Raw genomic sequence first — 20,350 nt, forward strand, 5'->3', positions numbered from 1 at the left:
TCCTGTCTTGCAAACACTTTCACGAGAGCGGATAATTTTCCCGTCCCAAATCAGGACCAAAAGTTTAAAACTCCAAAAGTTTCATGGAAGCTGGGAAGGAAAATTGCGTGGGGCCCATCCGCCAGTTTCACGCGGATCGTTTCACAGCACTTTGACATTGACCGTTTTCATTTCTTTGTACCCTGTCAAATCCAGCCGTCGTTCTCAACCAGGAAACCAGAATTCTTGGGGGGAAAATGCCCCAACAGGGTGTTTTGCCCGTTTCAAAGCGTTGTTTTCCTCCAAACTTTGTCAATCCCCAAAATGCATCTGTTTCCTGCAAGAAGTTTTGGTGAACTTGAATTGGGGACAAACTTTTGTGGAAAAACTCCCGCTCACCTCCGCTGAGCAGCCGTTCCCTGCCCTCCAGAACTTAGAGACGCCATGCAATTCATGGAGCATTTGGGGACCCGCGGACTGGATCCATTAGCGCGTTCTGCCTCTGGGGTGAGAATTTCTCCTCCCAGGATCCTGTTGAACTGAGGAATAGGCGGGAGGCTGGCCAGCCCTTTAGAATAGCTGGAAGGAAGTTAGAAGTAGGGTGGGTCATTGGCAGGGTTTTGCAGGGATTGGGAGCTGGGGAGATCCAGGGGAGAGAGGGCAGCTTGCCAACTACATGGCCAATAAGGCCCCTGCGTTCTAGCTTTGTGCTCGCTCGCTCCTTTGCATTGTGCAAGGTCAGTTCTGATGCAAGGGTCTGTAATTCCTCATTGCTTGTTCCGAGAGCAAGCCTCTCTTCCCCCTTCATTGCACGTTGTTGACGCAAGAGCTCCTTTTGCTGAGGCTAATAACTGCAGTGCATTGAAACAGGTTTCAAATGCACTTTCAATTTGGGGGTGGGGGGCTTCCTGGTCCTGCTGGCAGACTGGGGCTCTGTAGGGAGGCGTGGAATTTTGGTCGTAGCTGTCAGTCTGCAGAGATCCGGTTTAGAGTAAGGGGTAAGCGGGGTTGCAGGGAGCAGCCTGTTTTGTCTCTCTCTTTTTTTGGGGTTCTTGTGTGTTGTCATTCTGAACGCTGAGAAATAAAGCCGTGTTATATTGCACCAGCCCTGCGAGAGGATTTTATGCTTTTGTCTAACTTCTCTATCTGTACGCCAGGAACATAACAATCACCATCAGAGCCGGTGGGAAAAAAGTTGGTTCAAAACTTTTTTTAAAAATGTATTTAGAGGGAAAATGACTTTTTTCCCCCAAAGCGGATCAGAACTCAGGATCTTCGGCTGGAAATCCAGGTGTTTTGAAATTTCCAGCTGTCCCAAGTGGGAATGAGATTAAAACAAACAAACCTAACGGAGCGAAAACTGTCCCGCACTGTGGTTGGGCACGCAGGGAGCCTCCAGATCTGACAGGTGTTGAGCGGCTCCTGTAACAATGGGCTAGATCCTCAGGTGGAGTAAATAGACCTCACTCCAATGGAGCAATGCTGATTGACCCCAGCGGGGGATCGGGCCCCCCGCGATCCAGCCCCGTGCACCGGCTCCGCCCCCCTGCAGCGCCGTGCCCGGCGCCCCGGACCGCCCGCAGGTGGGGCCGGTGACTCCTGTTTGCAAACCCGCCCCCGCCCCGCTCGTCACGCCGGATCGCGGGGGGGCCTGCGCCAGGCTTCCCCCGGTGCAGCCACATCAGCCCAGGGCGGCCGATCGGATGCGGGAAGTCGATTGCTGAGGTCTGGGAGAGACACACCTTCCTCCGGCCCCAGCGCCGCAGATCCGGGTGCAGCGGACCAGGGGGAACCAGCCCCCGGCGGCGCGAGTGCGGGATCCGCGCGCACCTTGGAAGGTAACTTGGCAGGAGCCGGGTTGGGGGGGCGGATTCCCCGGGGCTCTGCGCGTTCGGGGGCGGGGGGGTGATTAGCCGGGCGGGGTCAGGGACCAGCAACTCCCTGCTCGGCACCACGGGGGCCCCGGTCGGGGTCTGGGCAGCGCCCGGCACGATGGGGGGCCCCGATCCCGGTCGGGGTCTGGGCAGCGCCCGGCACGATGGGGGGCCCCGATCCCGGTCGGGGTCTGGGCAGCGCCCGGCACGATGGGGGGCCCCCATCCCGGTCGGGGTCTGGGCAGCGCCCGGCACCATGGGGGGCCCCCATCCCGGTCGGGGTCTGGGCAGCTTCTCCTTCTGGCATGAGGGGGCCCCGATCTCCGTTGAGACTTCCAGGTGCTACTGTCAGAGAAATGATAACCGGCTAGATCCTCCGTGGGCGTAAATTGGGGTCACTCAGCTGTTCCTGGGGCCGTTCCCCCCACCGCTGAGCGCTTGTGGAAACTCCTGGCCCTGAGGGGGTGCTGCGGGGAGCGGGGGGGCACTGAACCGAAATCTGATTCGGAAGATGCCTGGCTGAGTCGCAGGGACTTGGCCAAGTCCGTTTCGATTGCTAAGGCTGCAGGAAGCTAGCAATAAAGCAGTCCGGGTGCCAGCTCGGAGGCTGGCAGGAAGCAGTCCCCTGCTTTCCAGTCAGGGATCAGCAGCAGGGGAACCAGCGGGGAATGGCTGCTCTGCTGAGACTTGATTCAGGAGGTTCCCCGAGCCAGGGGCACCCCCAGTTCCTGGGTACACCTCAGGGGTGGCTGTGTGTCTCTAGGGCATTTCCGGATCTCTGGGTGACCAGCCTGGATCTGTGGGCCTGGCTGGGTTCTCGTTCACCCACGGCCTCTGGGGCAAGTGGAAAGCGATGGGGTCTGGTTCTACACTCGGATTCCTTTAAGGGTCCCCTCAAGCTTCCCCCTTCCCCCCCCCCCATTGCAGGAGGGGTGTCTCTGACCCCTAAGGACCCTGCACCGACCCTGCTTCTGGTGTAGGGGGCCGATGGGGGCATGGCCAGCATGCCCTACGCTGTTCTCCACTTCCCAGGGGCGGAGCAGCACGCTCACTGACACCAGGGGCAGGGCCCAGAATCCTGGCAAAGGGAGCGTAGAGCCCCAGGGAACACATGGTCCACGTGCACCGTTCACTCGCGGGGGCGAGGATTCCCGGTCACGAAACAGGAGCCATTTGGAGAAGGAAAGGGGCGGGGACAGGATGTTGATAATGGCCAGGGCCTTGGCCTGGCAGGGCGGCTCCAATCTCTCGCAGAATTGAGGCCTTCCCTTGCCGGGGATTTCTCCCGGCGGGGTAGCTGTCTGCCCCTCATGGTGACGGGGCACAGATCACGGCCGCCCTCACAGCTGGGTGGTATCTGCACCTGCAGCCAGATGCCCACTTCCACCAGTGTCAATCTGGAGGGAGGGGCCTTTCCATGCCCTGCCCACAAACTAAGTCCCGCCCACATGAGCGGCCACCCACAGTGGATGGCGCTGTGGTTCCGGGTTTGATCCTGTTGCCCGCTGGGTCTCTGGGGCCATGATCGGTTCAGGGTGGGGTGGGGGAGCAGCGTGGCCCATGGGCTCAGTTCTTTGATTGGGGGCGGGGAAATTAAGGGGTGGCCCCTCCCAAACTCCATCCCCGTGTGGCACCAATGTGAACCGTGGCTTGCACAGGTCTAGCTAGTCAAGGTGATTACCTGGCCCCCATCACTGCGGTATCTGGGCGCCTCCCAATCTTTACTGTATGTATCTTCCCAGCCCGCTCTGTGAGGCAGGGCAGCGCTACTGTCCTCATGTTCCAGATGGGGAAACTGAGGCACAGAGCGGTGACTTGCCCAAGGTCACCCCGGCCGTCTGTGACAGAGCAGGGAAGTGACCTCGGCTTTCCCAAGACAGGCTAGTGCACTAACTACTGGGCCGTCCTGCCTCCGTGCACCTCCCAGCCCCCATCCTCACAGGAGGGACGTTACCGATGGCGGCCGTCAGCCAGCCATCGCGGGGGCATCCGAGCCAGTGGCGCCCTTCGCACCCCGTGCGCGCTCCTGCCAGACTCGCCCCTGCGAGGGATTCCGCACAGCTGGCCAGGGGCTTGTTCCTATCGGTGAAAGCCGAGATCCTGGGGAAGGACCCAGCAGCCCGAGAGAGACACTGGGGCAGCGGAGAGGTCACAGGGGCAGGTGGCTGCTGCTTCCTGGGTACAAATCATGCCTACGCTCGGGGTAGCATCGTGGGTAGCGACGCAGGGAGCTGAGATCCTGAGCTAGGGTGACCAGATGCCTCGATTTTTGGGTCTTTTTCTTATATAGGCTCCTATTACCCCCCACCCCCTGTCCCGATTTTTCACACTTGCTGTCTGGTCACCCAGATGCTGCAAGGAGTGTACGTCTGAGGCCTTCTCTTGCTGGTGCTGCGTGTCTGGCTAGGAAACGGGCCGAGTGTTTCCTTGGTGGCAACAGCAGAACGGATGCTAAAGAGGGTCTGTGTCGGAGGCTGAACCCCCCCCAGGGCTCCCCGGAGCTGGGAGGCTCTTGTAGGTTTAGTCTAGTTCTAGTCTCTGGCGTGTTTCCACAGAGGGGAGCTGAGCTGATGTGGGATAATCATGGGCATTGGTTGGTGTATTGGTCTGGGCTGATCCACAAATGTCTGGTGCCTAGCAAGTGCCTCCTTCCCAGAGTGGGGGGGCCCCACCAGCTGCTGGTGCCCCCTTAAAATGCCCCACCCCCCCACACACAGCGCTTCGATTGGATACGGTATCCTCGCTTCTCGTGCGGTGTTGCTGTGCGTTGTGAAACAGCCGCCGTGCTCCACCCCAGAGGCGGCTGCATCTCAGCTCCAGGTGAGGGAACCCTGGATAAACAGTCGCTGTGCCCCACACCACGCCCCAGACCCAGTCACTCAGTCCTGGGTGTAGGATCCCTGTCTAAACAGCTGCCGCGCCCCACCCCAGAGGCAGCTGCATCTCAGTGCAGGGTGAGGCATCCCTGTATAAACAGCCACTGTGCCCTACCCCAAGGCGGCTGCATGGTGGCTCTAGGTGAGGGATCGCTATATAAACAGCTGCCACACCCCACCCCAGAGGCAGCTGCATTTCAGCACCAGGTGAGATCCTTGTCTATCATCAGCAAGGCATGGCTAAGCTCTTCAGCCCTACATGGTACCTTCCAGTCACGCCCTCTTACTACCAGCTGTCATGACAACCCTGCCCCTGGCGGCAGGTGGCTAATTTGAGCTGTGATCGCCCCCAGCCCCTTCCTGTCTGCGTTGTGCCTCCGCGGCTGGGTTTTGGTTGGTTGGGTTTTTGGGTTTTCAGCTTGTCTGGCTTGGGCTTCATTTCCCAGCCGCTGTGCCCACCCCAGAGCTGCCCTGCCATGTTCTGTTGCCTCCAGCATCCCGGGCCCTGCCACTTTAACCCCTTCAAGCTGCTCTCTCCTATTCTCAGTCATGTTCTGGCTCTTCTAGGCTGTGCAGAGGGGGAGGGAAAAGCCCCTGCTAGAATCACCCCTTTGCGCAGGGACTCTGGGTGAAGCAGCCCCCGTGCCTCACCCCAGAAGTGGCTGCATCTCATCGCCGGGTGAAGGATCTCTGTATAAACATCTGCCATTGCCCTCCACCCCTTCTGTGGTGGCAGAGGGGTCCCTCATCTGGTACGGAGATGCAGCCACCTCTGGGGTGGTGTGTTGAGGCTGTTTGTACAGGGATCCTGCCCCCTCCCAGGGGCTGCTTCTCTGAGTCCATGCCGATAGGGCCCTCGATCTCTGCCTGGGGGCAGGGTGTGTCTCACTGTTACCGTAATACACCTAATAGTGCGAGGGGAGCGGGAAGCAGGATCGTGGGGCGGCCTGCAGAGAATCTGCGCCGTGCACAACGGTGCGTTGGACCGAGGCCGGCCAGCTCCGCCGGGTGACTCGATCACGCTAACCGGTGGTACTTCAGGCAAGGATCAGCCAGGCAGGGCCTTAAAGGGGAATCGGCCCCTTCCCCTGGAGTCACCGGCTGATGCCAGGTTATGCCAGTGGGGCGGCTGGCCCCAGCAGTTTGTCTTCGCTCTGCCTGGGCTCCCTCTGGCTGTAAATTGCAGGGAGCGGCCCCTATTAGCGCTGCAAACAAACAAGCCCTTCGCTTTGCAAAATCAACATTTATAAAGGGCCAGATCCCGGCTGGTGTAACGGGGCCCTGCTGTGCTGACTCCAGTGGCGCAACGCTGGTCTACACCAGCTGGGGGTCTGGCCTAGAGGCTGCATGGCCTGATGTGAGACTGGGCGGGGAGGTGGGGAGGGGGGGACTGGGCCGCCCCTCGGGGGGGGGGCCCCCCCCCCCCCCCGATCCCCTCCCTGTTAGTTCTTGCCCCAGAGTCTCCACCCGGCAGGGCAGAGAGCCCAGGCTGTGAGTCAGGGCCCTGCACCGAGGCCGGTTTGCTCGGGTCGTCGGCACAAGATTCCTGGCTTGCGTCTGCCCTGGCCGTGCCCATGCCTTGGCGTCGGATGGCTGCGTGCGGTGCCAGCTCCCGGCAATGCCACCCCGCCAGTCACTGCTGCCTGCCAGCCCCTGAGCAATGCCGTCCCTCCCTTGCACTGCTGCGTGCCAGTGCCCATCCAGCGCATACCCCTCCGTGGGCTGCTCCATGCCAGTGCCCATCTGCCCTGCCCATCCACCCGATACCCCTCCACTCCCTCCTGCATCCCTCCTCCCTCCACCCTTCCATGCCAGCTCCCACCCCCGACGCAACCCCGAGGAGAGCGCTACTGTGGGATATTTCATCGCTCCAGATGGAAAGAGCTCGGTGGTGAGTCCCGGTGGCTCTATGATTTCAGGGCACCCCCTGCCTCAGTTTCCCCGGCAGCATTGCCTCCACGCACAGCAGGATGGAGACAACCGTCCCATGATGCCCCACTAGCATGAAGCCAGGGTCTTTAAACGGCAGTGATTGGGCAAGCAATCTACCAATGAGAACTCTTGCCGCCAATCTCCCTCCAACCCGTGACACGGTGGCATGCAAATTAGCGGTGGAAGAAGGGCGGGGATTGGTTAAGCTACCTCTGACATCATAACGGCCCTGCTGAGCCTGTTATGATGAGCGTTATTACATGCCACGATTAACAACGTTGCTTAATTGCAACCTAATTGCTTCAGGGATAGCCTGGGTGGGAAGTTCGAGGGCTCTGCGTTATCCAGGGGTTAAGATCACGGAGGACCCACTTTTAGATTAAGTCTAGCTCCTAAATTAGTTAATCAATTTCCTTGTGAATTCTCAGCCCGTTCGCTCTGCCCTGGGAGAGTGAGGGCTGGAGGTTTAGGGCAGGGCCGCCCAGAGGATTCAGGGGGTCTGGGGCAAAGCAATTTCGGGGGCCCCTTCCATAAAAAAAAGTTGAGATCATAGAATCTCAGGGTTGGAAGGGACCTCAGGAGGTCATCTAGTCCAAGCCCCTGCTCAAAGCAGGACCAATCCCCAGACAGATTTTTACCCCAGTTCCCTAAATGGCCCCCTCAAGGATTGAACTCACAACCCTGGGTTTAGCAGGCCAATGCTCAAACCACTTGCAATACTGTAGAATACTATATTCTCATGGGGGCCCCTGTGGGGCATGGGGCCTGGGGTAAATTGCCCCACTTGCCTCCTGGGTGGCCCTGGTTTAGGGAGGATACACTGGATTTTTTTCAAATGAAATGAAGAGAGTCGGATCCCAACTTCAAGGGCAAATCATTGTCCTGGGCACTATATAGACCGTGAGCAAAATCAGCACCGCTGGTGCCAGGCGCTGCACAGACACGTAGCCAGACAGTCCTTGTCCCAAAGAGTTCGCTGTCTAAACAAGGAAAGGACAAGAGGAGAAACTGAGGCACGAAAAGGGGACGTGCCTTGCCCCAGGTCCTTGGCAGAGCTGGGAATAGAGCCCAGCTGCCCTGGGCCTCAGCCTGGTGTCCTCTCCATGGCACCATGCGGCAGCTCTCGGAGGGCAGAGCCCAGCGGCTGAGAGCACAATCTGGGGAACGGGAGCGGTTACTTGGCTTGCCTGGCAGGGATCCGAACTGGTCGGGCTGGTTGGGTTGGAGGCCCTGGCGAAGAGGCAGCTGTTCTAGCCTGCGGGGGCGGGGAGCGTGACTCACTCAACCCTGGCAAGAGCCGTTACAAAGCCGGTCCGGCTGGCTCCCGCCTGGCAGCTTTTAACCCCGTCTGCAAGCTCCGGCAGGCCTGGGGCATTTCGCTTCCCTCTGTGCGTCGGGTGAGGCCACTGCCAGAGCGCTGCGGCCGAATGAGAATCCTAAGCAGGGACGGGCATTGCGGTAGCACTGAAAGACCCTAACTGAGCGTGGGGGCCGTGGGGGCCCCCCAGCTGGGATCGGGCCCCCCAGCGCATGCTGGGGGCTGAACACGCGTCTGCTGTGGGAGCCGTGAACTTAACTCCATTGCCTGGTCGTCAGAGGATTACAACTCCCATGAAGCAGCCCGGTAACCCTCTTAGCAAGCAGAGGTGGTGCATCATGGGAGTGCCCGGTCCTGGTGCATCATGGGGGATGTCGTCCAAGTGATGACCTGGGCCCCGGGGTAGAACTGGGGCAGGAGGCATCTGCCCTACAGCTCCCCTGAGGCACCGCGATGGCGTTTGTCAACAGACGTCTCTTGGGCTTCGGGCCTCCTGGTTTGCGGTGGAAAAATCCAGTTTTTCTGCAGGAAGCAGAGGCTTTTCTGGACAGATTTCATTTAGTCGAAAAACTCCATTTCCCCTCAGAAAACAGCTTGGGTGGATAATATTCAACTGGCCCCACTCAGTCCCTGCCTTGGCCAGCTTTGAAAAATACCAGCAACTCACCTCTGGTCTCACCCAGTGGCAGAAGCAGGATTCGAACCCAGATCTCCTGCAGCCCAGTACCTTCACCCCACGCCCCCCGTTCTTCTCTCAGAGCCCGCCCCCCCTCTGCCTCCGGGAGTGGATTTCTTCCCTTCTCCCTCTAGGTAAACAGGTTCTGGTTTTGGTTTTGGTTTGAAGTAGGGGTGAGAAACAAAAGCCCCAGTTCCTGCCACTTCCCAGTTAGCAAACAGCCGTGTTTGAGCTTAGCCTCCTACGCACACCCGGCCCCGGTCAGGTGTGACACAGCCCAGCCCAATCCCGCCCGGTACAGAAGCATTATCTCTGCCAGAGGAAATGGGCACCCGAGCAAGTCCCCGAGCAGCTGGGTGAAATTCTCTGGCCTGGGCTAGGCCAGAGCTCGGACAAGGTCGCTGCAAGGGGAGGCAGGATGGCTCAGTGGTTAGGGTGCTAGCTTGGGAGAGCTGCATTCTACAGTAGGGCTTAGAAGCCGCCAAGCAAGGTCAGGGTCCTATTGTGCCGGTTGTTCCAGGAATACAACCCCATAGCGAGCTAATTAGCCTCTTATGTCTTTGTGCAGGACCTGAGATACTGGGGCTCTTGGGTGCTACCGTAATACACCTAATAAACAATGTACAGCGCCTGGCACAATGGGGTCCTGGACCATGGCTGGGGTTCTTGGGTGCTACTGCAAAACACCTAATAAATAACGTACAGCACCTGGCACAGTGGGGGTCCTGGGCCATGGCTGGGGCTCTTATTTGCATCGTGAGAGCACTCGACATATGAGACAAAGGGTGTGAGGGGAAACTGAGGCACGGAGGACGGAAGTGACTTGCCCAAGGTCACTCAGCAGGTCTGAGCTGGGACTAGAACCTGGGAGTCGTTATTTATTAGGTGTATTATGGTAGCGCCTCCGTCAGAGGCCAGGACCCCGTTGCCCTCGGCGCTGTACAAACCCAGAACAGAGAGACTGGCCCCGCCCCAAGGGTTTGACAATCTACTCCTCCAAAGATCCGGTGATGATCTGTGTGTTACTGGTGGTAACACCCCCAGACCCTTCTGGGCTGGGATCTCTGCCGATCGCCGAGGATTGGCTGCTCCCAGAAAGGGATCTCCAAAGGAGAAGGAACTGGGATCCCCTCAAACACCCATAATCGGGGTCACATCCTCGCTTTTGGAAACCTCACAAACGCTGCATGTCCAGCCGGCCTGGGAGAGGAATGCTTGTGGGGTTTTTCTTTGCTGGAAAGCAAGGCAGAATGGCTTGTTCAAAGACACAGAGTAAAGTCCTTGGCAAAGCTGGGAATGAGATCCAGGAGTCCTGGCTCCTAGCCCCCTCCCCACTCTAACCACTAGCCCCCACTCCCCTCCCAGAGCCAGGAGAGAACCCAGGAGTCCTGGCTCCCAGCCTGCCCCAACCACTAGACCCCCGCTCCCCACCCGGACCTGGGAGTAGAACCCCTCTGCCTCGCTGATGCTGACGCCCCCTCTCTGCCCCCCAGATGGCCTCCGCCAACGACACCCGGCAGGCCCAGAAAGATGCCGCCGACCAGAACTTCGACTACATGTTCAAACTGCTGATCATCGGGAACAGCAGCGTGGGGAAGACGTCCTTCCTGTTCCGCTACGCCGACGACTCCTTCACCTCGGCCTTCGTCAGCACCGTGGGCATCGACTTCAAGGTCAAGACAGTCTATAGGAACGAGAAGAGGGTCAAACTGCAGATCTGGGTGAGCGCCTAGGAGGGGAGGGAAGTGGGACCCTGGCGGGGGAGGGATGGAGGCCTGGGGGAGCCCAGCGGGACAGTTTATCTCTTGGGGGGCGGGACTGTATCTTTGTGCTGTGTTTTGTACAGCATCTAGCGCAATCGGGTCCTGGGCCACGGCTGGGATGCCCAATGTTACTGTAATATTGATAGTAGCTGATGAGGATAAGTTATGGCCCAGGCGGCCCCGCGCTTATCGATCAGGAGCCTCAGGCCAGAAGAGATCCAGCACCCTGTATGTTCTGGCGTCAGCCCCAGACACTGGAGAGAGAGAGAGAGAGAGAGGCGTCCAACCCATCCCTCTGCCCCTAGCAGGGCAATACTATACCGTAGGTGAATTCCTCCTGACCCCGAGCTGGGGATCGGCCTGTGCCCTGAAGCATGAGGGTTGACGGCCCTTTTCCTTTCAGTCCTCACCAGGTGCCGACCCTTCAGTACCAGATTCCTGGGACTTCTGGCCCCATGTGGGGCGCACTCCTTCCCCCAGCACCCTGTTCTGTACAGCCCCCCTGCAGCCAGCCCCCAGCCCTGAGCCCCCACTGCCCAGGAGGTGGCGGTTTGGAGGCCTGGCAGTGGGAGAGGCTCTGCCCTGCGTGGTGGGGTGTTGGGCCAGCTCCCCCGCAGGGAGTGGATCAGAACTTGGCGGCTCCCAGCACTTGTGTGTAGCAAATGGGCGTGAAATAGGCACGCTTCCTACCCACCGGGAGGGGGCTGTTACCGTAATCACTGGAGTGCTGCAACACTTCCTTTTTAAAACTTCATTCTGTTGGAGGAAGCCATTCTGTGCGGTGCTGCGGCCATATAGGGAAGAGGCCCCACCCTGAGCCAGCCAGTCCCCTGTCCTGGGGCTGGATCGGAACTGGTGCCCCCTGGAGGGAAAAGGCCCTGTGCCCCATTCCCCACCCCCTTGAGCCAGCCAGTTCCCTGCCCTAGGGTTAGATCAGAGCCGGCACCCCCTGGAGGGGAAAAGGCCCTGTGCCCCATTTCCCACCCCCCTGAGCCAGCCAGTTCCCCCATTCCCCTGGGGCTGGATCAGAGCCAACACCCCCTAGAGGGGAAAGGCCCCGTGCCCCATTCCCAGCCCCCCTGAACCAGCCAGTCCCCTGCCCTGGGCCCAGCCCAGAACTGGCGCCCCCTAGAGGGGAAAGGCCCCGTGACCCATTCTGTGGAGAGTGATCCTTTTTAAGACTCTATTTCTCGAATGCAACGTGGCCCTGGCCCCCAGGTGGCGTGACTCAGCCTCGCTCTAGTGGAGTCAGTGGCATTAGGTCACTTCACACCGGCCGGGGATCTGGCCCGTTGACGCCACTGGCTCTATGGCCGAGTGGGGATCGGGCCCACGTCCTGCTGAGGCCCCCCTGTCCCACGGTCCCAGCTGGCCGGATCGGATCAGCACGTTCTTTGCCTGTTATCTCCATGGCCGGCAGCTGTGGCGAAGTCCCTAAGTGCAGCCGGATCCCCCGGTGCTGAGGGTAAACATCCCTCCCCTCCCCACGCAGCAGCTGCAGCTGTCACTGGCTTTCGCGGGGAGGGAGGGGGGTCAGAGTCTCCTGAAGGCCTCTGGCAGTCACCATGGTAATGGCACCAGCCTGCATGCGCTTTGGCTCGGGCAGCAGCTGGCGTTACCTTGATGCCGGTAAATGCCACTGGGCACCATCATGCAAACTCTCCACTCAAAAAAAGATTAGTTCCCCCCTGCCCCCAAATCCTCTGGGGTCTCCCCCGCCAGCCTGGGGACCGAGACACCCAATCTGTCCCCCTTTTTTTATTCTGTTTTGGACTGTGGAACTCCTTGCCACTGATTTTTCCATGATGGGAACTTCACCGGCCTCCTAATGCCACCCCTGAACTATGTCTGCCTCCTCATTTACCCTCTGTCAATGCAGTTCACCTGTGGAACTCACTGCCACAAGATGCCACTTTTGGAGAAAGGCTGCCTGGCAAAGCCGGAGCCCTGCTCTGGGGATTTCTATAAGGCTGAGCGGTCTCTGCACATGCTGTGGCTTGAATCTTTGCAGGCCGTAACTCCGCAGACTCCAGCCAGCAGGGAATTTGGCCCAGTGTATTTTTTTCCACTGCAACCTCTTGCCCCACTGTGGTGGGCGGGAGAGACCCAGAGGAGCAGCGTTAGCGAATGGAAGCCCTCTCTGGGCCCTGACCTGACCACTAGGAGGGATGGGCGATTTAGATCAGGAACACGTGTAGGAGCGACATTACGGTAGCACGTGGTTAACCCTTTGGCTTGGCTTTGTTGGAGTCACTCCCCTGCTTAATTAGATCTGAAGCTCTTTGGGGCAGGGTCCCTCTGTTTGTTCTGCAGATGTACAGCACCTGGCGCATGGGTTCCTGGGCCGCGACGCTGAGGCACTACCACATTCCGCCTCATAAATAAGAATTTAAGCCTGTGCTTTGCTTTAAGGGGACACAGCTGAATGGAGAGGGGTTCATTGAAATGAGGATGGACAGATGCCTTCCTGCCACCTCCCAAAAGGATCAGTGGAAGTGTCTCTGCCTCTCTGCAGACTCTGCCTGACCCTCCAAAAAAGAGAGAGGTCAATAAATAGGTGTATTATGATAGCACCTAGCAGCCCCAGTGATGGCCCAGGACTCCACTGCGCTGGGTGCTGTACATTATTAGGTGTATTATGGTAGTGCCTAAGAGTCCAGCTGTGGCCAAGACCCCATAGGGCCAAGCACTATACATTATTTATTAGATGTATTACGGTAGCACCTAGGAGCCCCAGTCCTGTGGCCCATAATCCCGTTGCGCTGGGCGCTGCACGAACACAGAACAAAAGGACGGTCCCTGCCCCAGGGCGCTGATCCTCCAAATTCAACTAATTTAACTGAGATTAGTTTAAGGCCTAGCGTTGATCCCATCACCTAGCAGTGAGTTCCACAGGCTAAAACCTGCGACGTCCCATCAGCTCTAAGGCCAGCTCTCTATTCCGGACGTCCGCCGGCAGAGCTCTGCTCGTCCGTGCCCTGTGGACGGGTGACGTCTGGCCGACCCAGCAGAAACCCTAATGGAGACGCGACGTTGCTTTTGCCAGGCTCGTTGATTTTGGTCGGGTGGGGTGGAATGAGCGATCCTGGTGGAGCGCGCGGCTTTACTGGGATAAGCCGGGTCCCCACGAGAAGCCCTGTGTGTATGACTGTAGCTTCACCGGCAAAGCACTCTGCAGAGAGATCGGGCCTCGATCTGCTCCCTTTCCTACCCATCCTGCCTTCTGCAGCGGGCTGACTAGAATCCCACCCTGTCTCTTCCCTATCCCGCACCCCTCCACGCGTCCCCTCCTTGACCACCCCATGCAGACAAGCCCCCAGCTCTCCATACGGCAGAAATGGGATCGTCCGGCTCGCCAGGGTTTTATTTTTAACAGCAGCCCGTTAAAATTTCCATTCTGCCCCCTTATTAATCAATTTTTTTTTTTAATTACATGCAAACAGTTCGTCTTACGTGCATCTGAGCTGTCATGGAAACAACTAGCCCCAGTTCCTGGTACCAGCCTGACGCTTCCAGGCCTTTTAATGAAAAGATCCTTCTGTCACGGCCCTCTGTGCGCTCCCTGGTCTCCACAGTAACAGGCCCATCGCTGGTCTCTGCGCGCTCCGGAGAGTAGATAAGAGCCGTACAAGGCCAAGCAGATAGGGACCAGCTGACATTTCTCACCCTCCCACAATGCACCGCTTCACTTGAGTCACGGCCCCGAACTGAAGCAGCCCTGTGGACGCCTGGGGAGAGAGGGGCCCTGCCCCAGGGAGCTTGGGGTTATCTCTTGTTTTACAGATGGGGAAACTGAGGCACGGGGGGAGGGAGTCTCTGGCAGGAAGTGAGGGGGAGCATTTACCCCCAAGCCTCCCGCAGCGCTACCTCTGGGTTGAAATCCGCCCCTGCGCAGCTGGAGTTCTTGCAAAGAAGCGGTTCTTATTTGTGTGTGTTGGGGGGACGGGATTTTTTAAAGGACACCGCAGGGCAGGAGAGATACAGGACGATCACGACGGCTTATTACCGAGGAGCCATGGGCTTTCTGCTGATGTACGACATCGCCAACCAGGATTCCTTCAACGCCGTGCAGGACTGGTAAGAGACCCCACGTTCCCTTGCGTTGTACCAGGAGAGCCAGTCGTGTCCAGGGTGAGTGAAGATACAGGCACTAGGGGGCCCCTGATTAGGGCTCCTGGCTCCCTGGGGATTGAGGTCAAGATCTCCATGGGGGGGAAATTAGCTCTCTGACTGCAGCTGGTGGTGAAGAAAAGCTTGAGCCGAGCAAAACGGACGTCTGCCTGAGTCTGCCGAGAGCCTGAGCTCATAGCTCAAAAGAGGGTGGAGTTGCCTGACGTGGCGACCCTGCCTGAGTCTGCCGAGAGCCTGAGCCCGTCTGCCTGAGAGAGGGCAGCTGCGCTGCGTGTAACTGATGCGTCTGCAGAAAGCAAACCGTGTGTGAGTGGGGGAGGGGATATGGCCCCCTCAATCTCTCCCGCCCCGGGGAAGGCCCTGCCGCCGTTGGAAACTCCTGATAAGGTTGCAGCGCTCATGTTCCTTAAAGACACGGCGTGGTGGGGAGGGGGCCCATCCGTAAAGACTCATTTATGGGGGGCGGGGCAGTGGCGGGGATGGAAGAGGCAGGTCACTGCACTGAACTATGGGGAAAACCGGGGCGGAATCGGGGAGGACCTCGGAGATGGGGCTCTGCCCCCCCCCTTTTCACTGCTCCCTATTCCTGGCTTCACCCCTCTCTGGGGGCTGTTTGTCATCACCCCCGCGCCCAGCTGCAGCCCCCCGCAGGGCGAGGCTCAAATCTGCTGGGGCCACCCATGAGGCAGATTGACAGTGAGTCACCGGGTTTAGGGTGGAGGAGTGAGCTCGGAGGCCCTGAGCTGCCAGGCTGAACAGGGAAGGGGTTTAGCCCAGGGATATAGTGGAAACCAGGCCTCCTGGGTCCTCTCCCTGGCTCTGGAAGGAGGGTGGGGTCTAGTGGTTAGAGTAGAGGATTGGGAGTCAGGACTCCGAGATTCTGTTCTGGGAGGGGAGCCCTCGGATGGCTGCTCTCACTCACACAAAGCCCACTGGATGCCATTTCTTCCTGGGACTAGGGTGACCAGATAGCAAGCGTGAAAAATCGGGACAGAGGTGGGGGGTAATAGGTGCCTATATAAGAAAAAGCCCCCAAAATTGGGACTGTCCCTATAAAATCGGGACATCTGGTCACCCTACCTGGGACTGAGTTTAACGCCGCTGAGCACCTCCAAAGATCGCCGAGTGCTTTACAAACAGGGGTCGGTATTTATTATTATCCCTCTTTCGCAGAAGGGGAAACTGAGGCACAAGGTAGTGAAGGCACAAGGTAGCAGACACACCCAAAGTAGTCATTTTTTCCACCCCCTCCGCTCTACCCACTAGGCCCCTCTCCCCTCCTAAGCCTGGGCATAGATAGAACCTCGGAGTCCTCACTCCCAGCCCCACAGCTCGAACCACTAGACCCCCAAAGCCCTCCCAGAGCTGGGGATAGAACCCAGGAGTCCTGACCTCAAAAGGATAGTAAACAATGTGAGTTGGGAGGGTAGGGAGGAGGGGGGAATGCGTTCAATCCCTCCCATGGAAGAACCTATATATAGTGCAAATTCCTGGCTGGTGTGGGGCTCATGCCCCTTTAAGACGGGGTGGAGCAGGGAGCCCGGCGATAAAAGACACATTGGATTTGTAACCGTGCTCTTTTATAAGGGGGGGAGGAGTCAGAGTGGGGTGGGGTGAAGGTGATTGACAGCTGCATGGGCACGGCTTGTAAGCAAGACCCGAGTTCAATTCCCACCCCCGCTCCGTAGGGCGACCCAGATCAAGACCTACTCGTGGGATAACGCCCAGGTGATCCTGGTGGGGAACAAGTGTGACCTCGAGGACGACCGAGTGGTGGCCACGGAGGACGGCAAGCGGCTGGCTGATGAGCTAGGTAGGTGCCCTCCAGCCCCGCAGCGGCTGGAGAACCTGGAACGGATTTTTCCGTTTGTCGGCAATTCCAAAAACCCCAGGACTGAACTTTCGTGGGGGGGGAGGGTCAACGTTTTTCAAAACGTTCAGCAAGTTGAAAACTATTTCGTTTTGACTTGAGGCAGAAGTTTTGAGCATTTTTAACCACTTTTGTTTAATTTTAAAGAACACAATTGAAAGAAATGTTGAGACGAAAAACTAAAACGTGTTGATTTAAAAAAAAATATTTCTTTTTGTTTTGTTGGGGGTTTTTTGTTTGTTTTTGGTTTGGGTTTTCTTCCCCTCCAACTGCAACAATTTGGCAGAACAAATTCCCATTAAAATTAGCAGTTGGTAGGTACCTAAATAAGGCTTGAGGCCTCAGGCGCTTGGCTAACGGTTTATTTGCAATCACAAACTTCTCCGTGAACAGAAGGGGCCTCTCACAATCATCTCTCCGCCCTTAAAACTCTTGTTTTTGGTGTCACCTCGCCCCCTAGTGGCCAATGTCAACAGATAAAAGCTCTACTACTGCTGGCCCATATAGTCTTAGATTCCAAGGGGAGAAGGGACCATTGTGATCAGCTAGTCTGACCTCTTGCATCACACAAGCCAGAGAACTGTAGGTAGTTATAGAGGGTGATCAGGTTATTGCTCCGTTAGCTCAGGTGTTAAGGGACTGGGGTTTTCATGCTGAAGGCTAAGGGTTCAAATCCTCCTGCTGGAGCCACCATAAGAATGGCCATATTGGGTCAGACTAAGGGTCCATCTAGCCCACCCTGTCTTCTGATGCCAGGTGCCCCAGAGGGAATGAACAGAACAGGTAATCAAGTGATCATTGATGGATCTATCCTCCATGAACTTATCTAGTTCTTTTTTGAACCCTGTTATAGTCTTGGCCTTCACAACATCCTCTGGCAAGGAGTTCCACAGGTTGACTGTGCATTGTGTGTACTTTCAGTCACCAACACACGATTTTTCCTCCTCCTTCTGTTCTTTCTCATTCCCTCCTTTCTCCCCCTTCTTCCCCTCCCCTCCGCCCAGGGTTTGAATTCTTCGAAGCCAGCGCCAAGGACAACATCAACGTCAAGCAGGTCTTTGAGCGCCTGGTGGACATTATCTGCGAGAAGATGAACGAGAGCCTGGACACCAACTCCACCCTCGTCAGCAACAGCAAGAACGGGGCCCTGACCGAGACTCCGCCCCCGCAGTCCAGCAGCTGCTCTTGCTAGATAACAGACTCCGCCCACCTATGGCTCCTCTCCGCCCCCCCCCCCCAGCGGTCACATTGATGTCATAGATAAATAGGATGGGAGATTATGGGGAGAGGCAGATCTCTTGGGCTGCTGACCCAGTGTTTTTGTATTTGCCTATGACAGCAATGCAACGGATCCGCCCTCCCTTTCCTTATCCCCGATCCAGGGTTCTTCCATCCCGGCAACCATGGCCAGCTGAGGGATGAGAAACGTGAGCCCATTCACCGGACCTCAGAGGTGGTGGGGCAGGCCCAGGCCCCCCACAGCTGACGCAAATTGGCCTGACTTCCGTTGACTTTGATGGCGCTGACGTGGGTGCTACGGATCCAACGGGGGTCTGATGCCTCAGCGTATGCGCCGTCTCTTGGGAGCGCGTCGGTTATTAGCCAAGCCCTAGGTGCAGCTTTGCGAAAGGCTGGGGCATCGAACCCCCGCGTAGATCTGTGACAACCGCTCTGCGTTTGTAAGAGGACAGAGAGGGGTGCCCGGCGGGAGATGTGAGGAGGTTTCCTGCGCTGGGCTTGCTGCAGGTTGGTGTGAGGGACGTTAATCCGCATGCTGGAAAACAGGTGTTGGGGGAGGGGGGAGATCCATTTTCATCTCAATTTTCCTCTGAACATTTCAGGTTTTTTCCCAGTGAAAATTCGTGTCCTGAACATCTTTGACCAAAAGCCGGAGCGACTTATTCTGAAATGCCTCCTGGGTGTGGTAGTCCGGGTGCCTTGTGCTCCTGTTCTCTTTTGTAGAGTGGGCTTCTTGGTCAGACTACATCTCCCACGATGCACCACTCTCCCTGCTGGGAGAAGAGGGGTTGCATCATGGGGGTCCCTGGCCATGGTGCATCATGGGAGACGTAGTCCAACTAAGGAACCCGGTTCATAGGGGAGAACGGAAGCTTGAGGCCACTGCACTACAACTCCCATGAGGCACCACAGCAGCATTTATTTTCCAAAGCAACTCAACCCCAACTGACTGCTTCCCATAAAGTCACGCACCCTGTAAATGGCCAGGGGCCCCTAGTGCGCTCCCCCACCCTGGTGCATTTGTTTGCACTAGTGTCGAATGCTCCCATGGCAGGGTTGCAGTGAAAATAACAACACAAGGCACCCGAGAGTTGGGCCTCTGTTTTTTTTTTTTTTTCTTTCCTCAAAGCATCTCTTGCTTTTGGGGTCCTCGGTTTGGGGACTTGCCTAGAGGGAGCCACCTTAAAAGTGCCTGGCACTTCCTGACTGTTGGGTCCCTTTAAACAGCCTCCGGTTGTGCACCCCAACCCTGGAGGCACCAAAAATCACTAGTCGTTTGTGTGGGGGGAGAGGGGTAAATCCAGAGAGACTCCGCTTACACGCCGACCCTCAGCTGGTGGAAATGGGCGTCTGGCCCCTCTGACGCCAATGGCGTGACGCCAGCTGGGGATCTGGGCCTTACTGTAGAAAAGGGCCAGGGGAGAGACCAGACCAGGGACTGGGGAAAATGTAGAATACCTTCAATGTATCGGATCAGTTTGAACCAACCCCTGCAGGGCTGGGAGTCTTGTAAAACCAAAAAATCCTGGGCCTGATTTTCCCGTTGCACTGAGCCTTGTACGGTGATTTATTTACACGAGGATGTGAGGGGTTAAAATCAATCTCCTCTGATTTGCACTAGTGGTGCATGGGGGGAGGGGTTGCAGGGGGGTTGCACTAGTGGTGCAGGGCACTGGGGAATTGGACCAGTGGGGCAGGAAGAGCCAACGGGTAGAGAGACTTTTCCCCCTTTTTGGGGTGTTGGTTCCAGGCCGGAGCCCGGCTTGACAGTGACTGAGACTCTAATCATGCAGACGACGCGAGAGCTCGCCCCAGGCTTGAGGCCTCGGGATCCATCATTAGGTGATTTGGCGTCCTACACTGTGAGGGGCTGGTGTGCTGTGGGGAGGTTGAGGCAGGGCTGCCCTAGAGCCAAGCTTCACAGGGCCTGGGGCCCAGATCCCCTTGCAGTTCCCAGGGATTCGAGGACATCTGACTCCCTTTGTGATGCCCTCTGCCCCCAGCCTGCATTAAATCTCCCCATCGGTCCCAAAGACTCCAGTGTTGTTATTTTGGGGAGGTGCCATGCAGGCACCCAATGGGGCACCTTCCAGAAAGCTTTAGTTGGCAGACGGGCCTCGGATAACCCCCGAGGGAGGAAAATCACTGGATTCCCCGTCAGGGGATGGCTATGCTTGGACCTGGACCAGGGCATGAGACTTGGTTGCTCCCCTACTGCTGGGGTCGTGCCTAGTCCCTGGTGTCAGTTAGAGCAGCCACTGAGCTGCTCTAATTCATACTCTGTTTCCCAAGGGCCCCCGCTGAAGCATGGAGTACCCATAATGCAATGTGTTCCAGTCACACACACCCCCATACACTAGGTTCAGTGCCCTTATACCAGCTTCCCATTGGCTGGGGTAAGCCCTGCCCCTTCACGGTGGGGGTGGGGGAGGCAGGATTCTCAGGTGAGGCTGTCTCCACCCACTTTATTCAGCCTTAACTGAGAATCAGCCTCTGGAATCTGGACTCTGTGTGTCAGCTGCCCCATACTGTAGCGGGACTCAGCTCCTTTAAAAAGGAGTCAAGCGCATTCTAGGGCGACATGAAACACTCCTTGATGTCCCAGCCGTGCTGAAACACGGCGAGTCTTGGCTGGAAAAGGTACCACAGTCCATTCCCGTCCCACGCGGCACAGATCATTTCCGCCCCTCCG

At 57.5% G+C, this 20,350-nt stretch overlaps 1 protein-coding gene across 2 annotated transcripts; it reads left to right on the plus strand.

The window, feature by feature from the left end:
- Positions 1–1,590: 1,590 nt before the first annotated feature.
- Positions 1,591–19,210, plus strand: RAB3D (RAB3D, member RAS oncogene family). Of its 2 annotated transcripts, XM_034792946.1 has the most exons (6): positions 1,591–1,817; positions 8,566–8,789; positions 10,149–10,376; positions 14,377–14,495; positions 16,238–16,362; positions 17,424–19,210. In XM_034792946.1, exons 3-6 carry the CDS (start codon positions 10,149–10,151, stop codon positions 17,609–17,611), a joined length of 660 nt encoding a protein of 219 aa, XP_034648837.1. In that variant the 5' UTR covers positions 1,591–1,817; positions 8,566–8,789; the 3' UTR covers positions 17,612–19,210. The 2 variants fall into 2 exon arrangements, with proteins under 2 accessions (XP_034648837.1, XP_034648836.1); XM_034792945.1 differs by lacking the exon at positions 8,566–8,789 and having other exon boundaries at positions 1,594–1,817.
- The last annotated feature ends 1,140 nt before the right edge of the window (positions 19,211–20,350 follow it).

This window comes from Trachemys scripta, chromosome 16 (genome assembly GCF_013100865.1).
Source record: "Trachemys scripta elegans isolate TJP31775 chromosome 16, CAS_Tse_1.0, whole genome shotgun sequence".
NCBI lineage: Eukaryota > Metazoa > Chordata > Testudines > Emydidae > Trachemys > Trachemys scripta.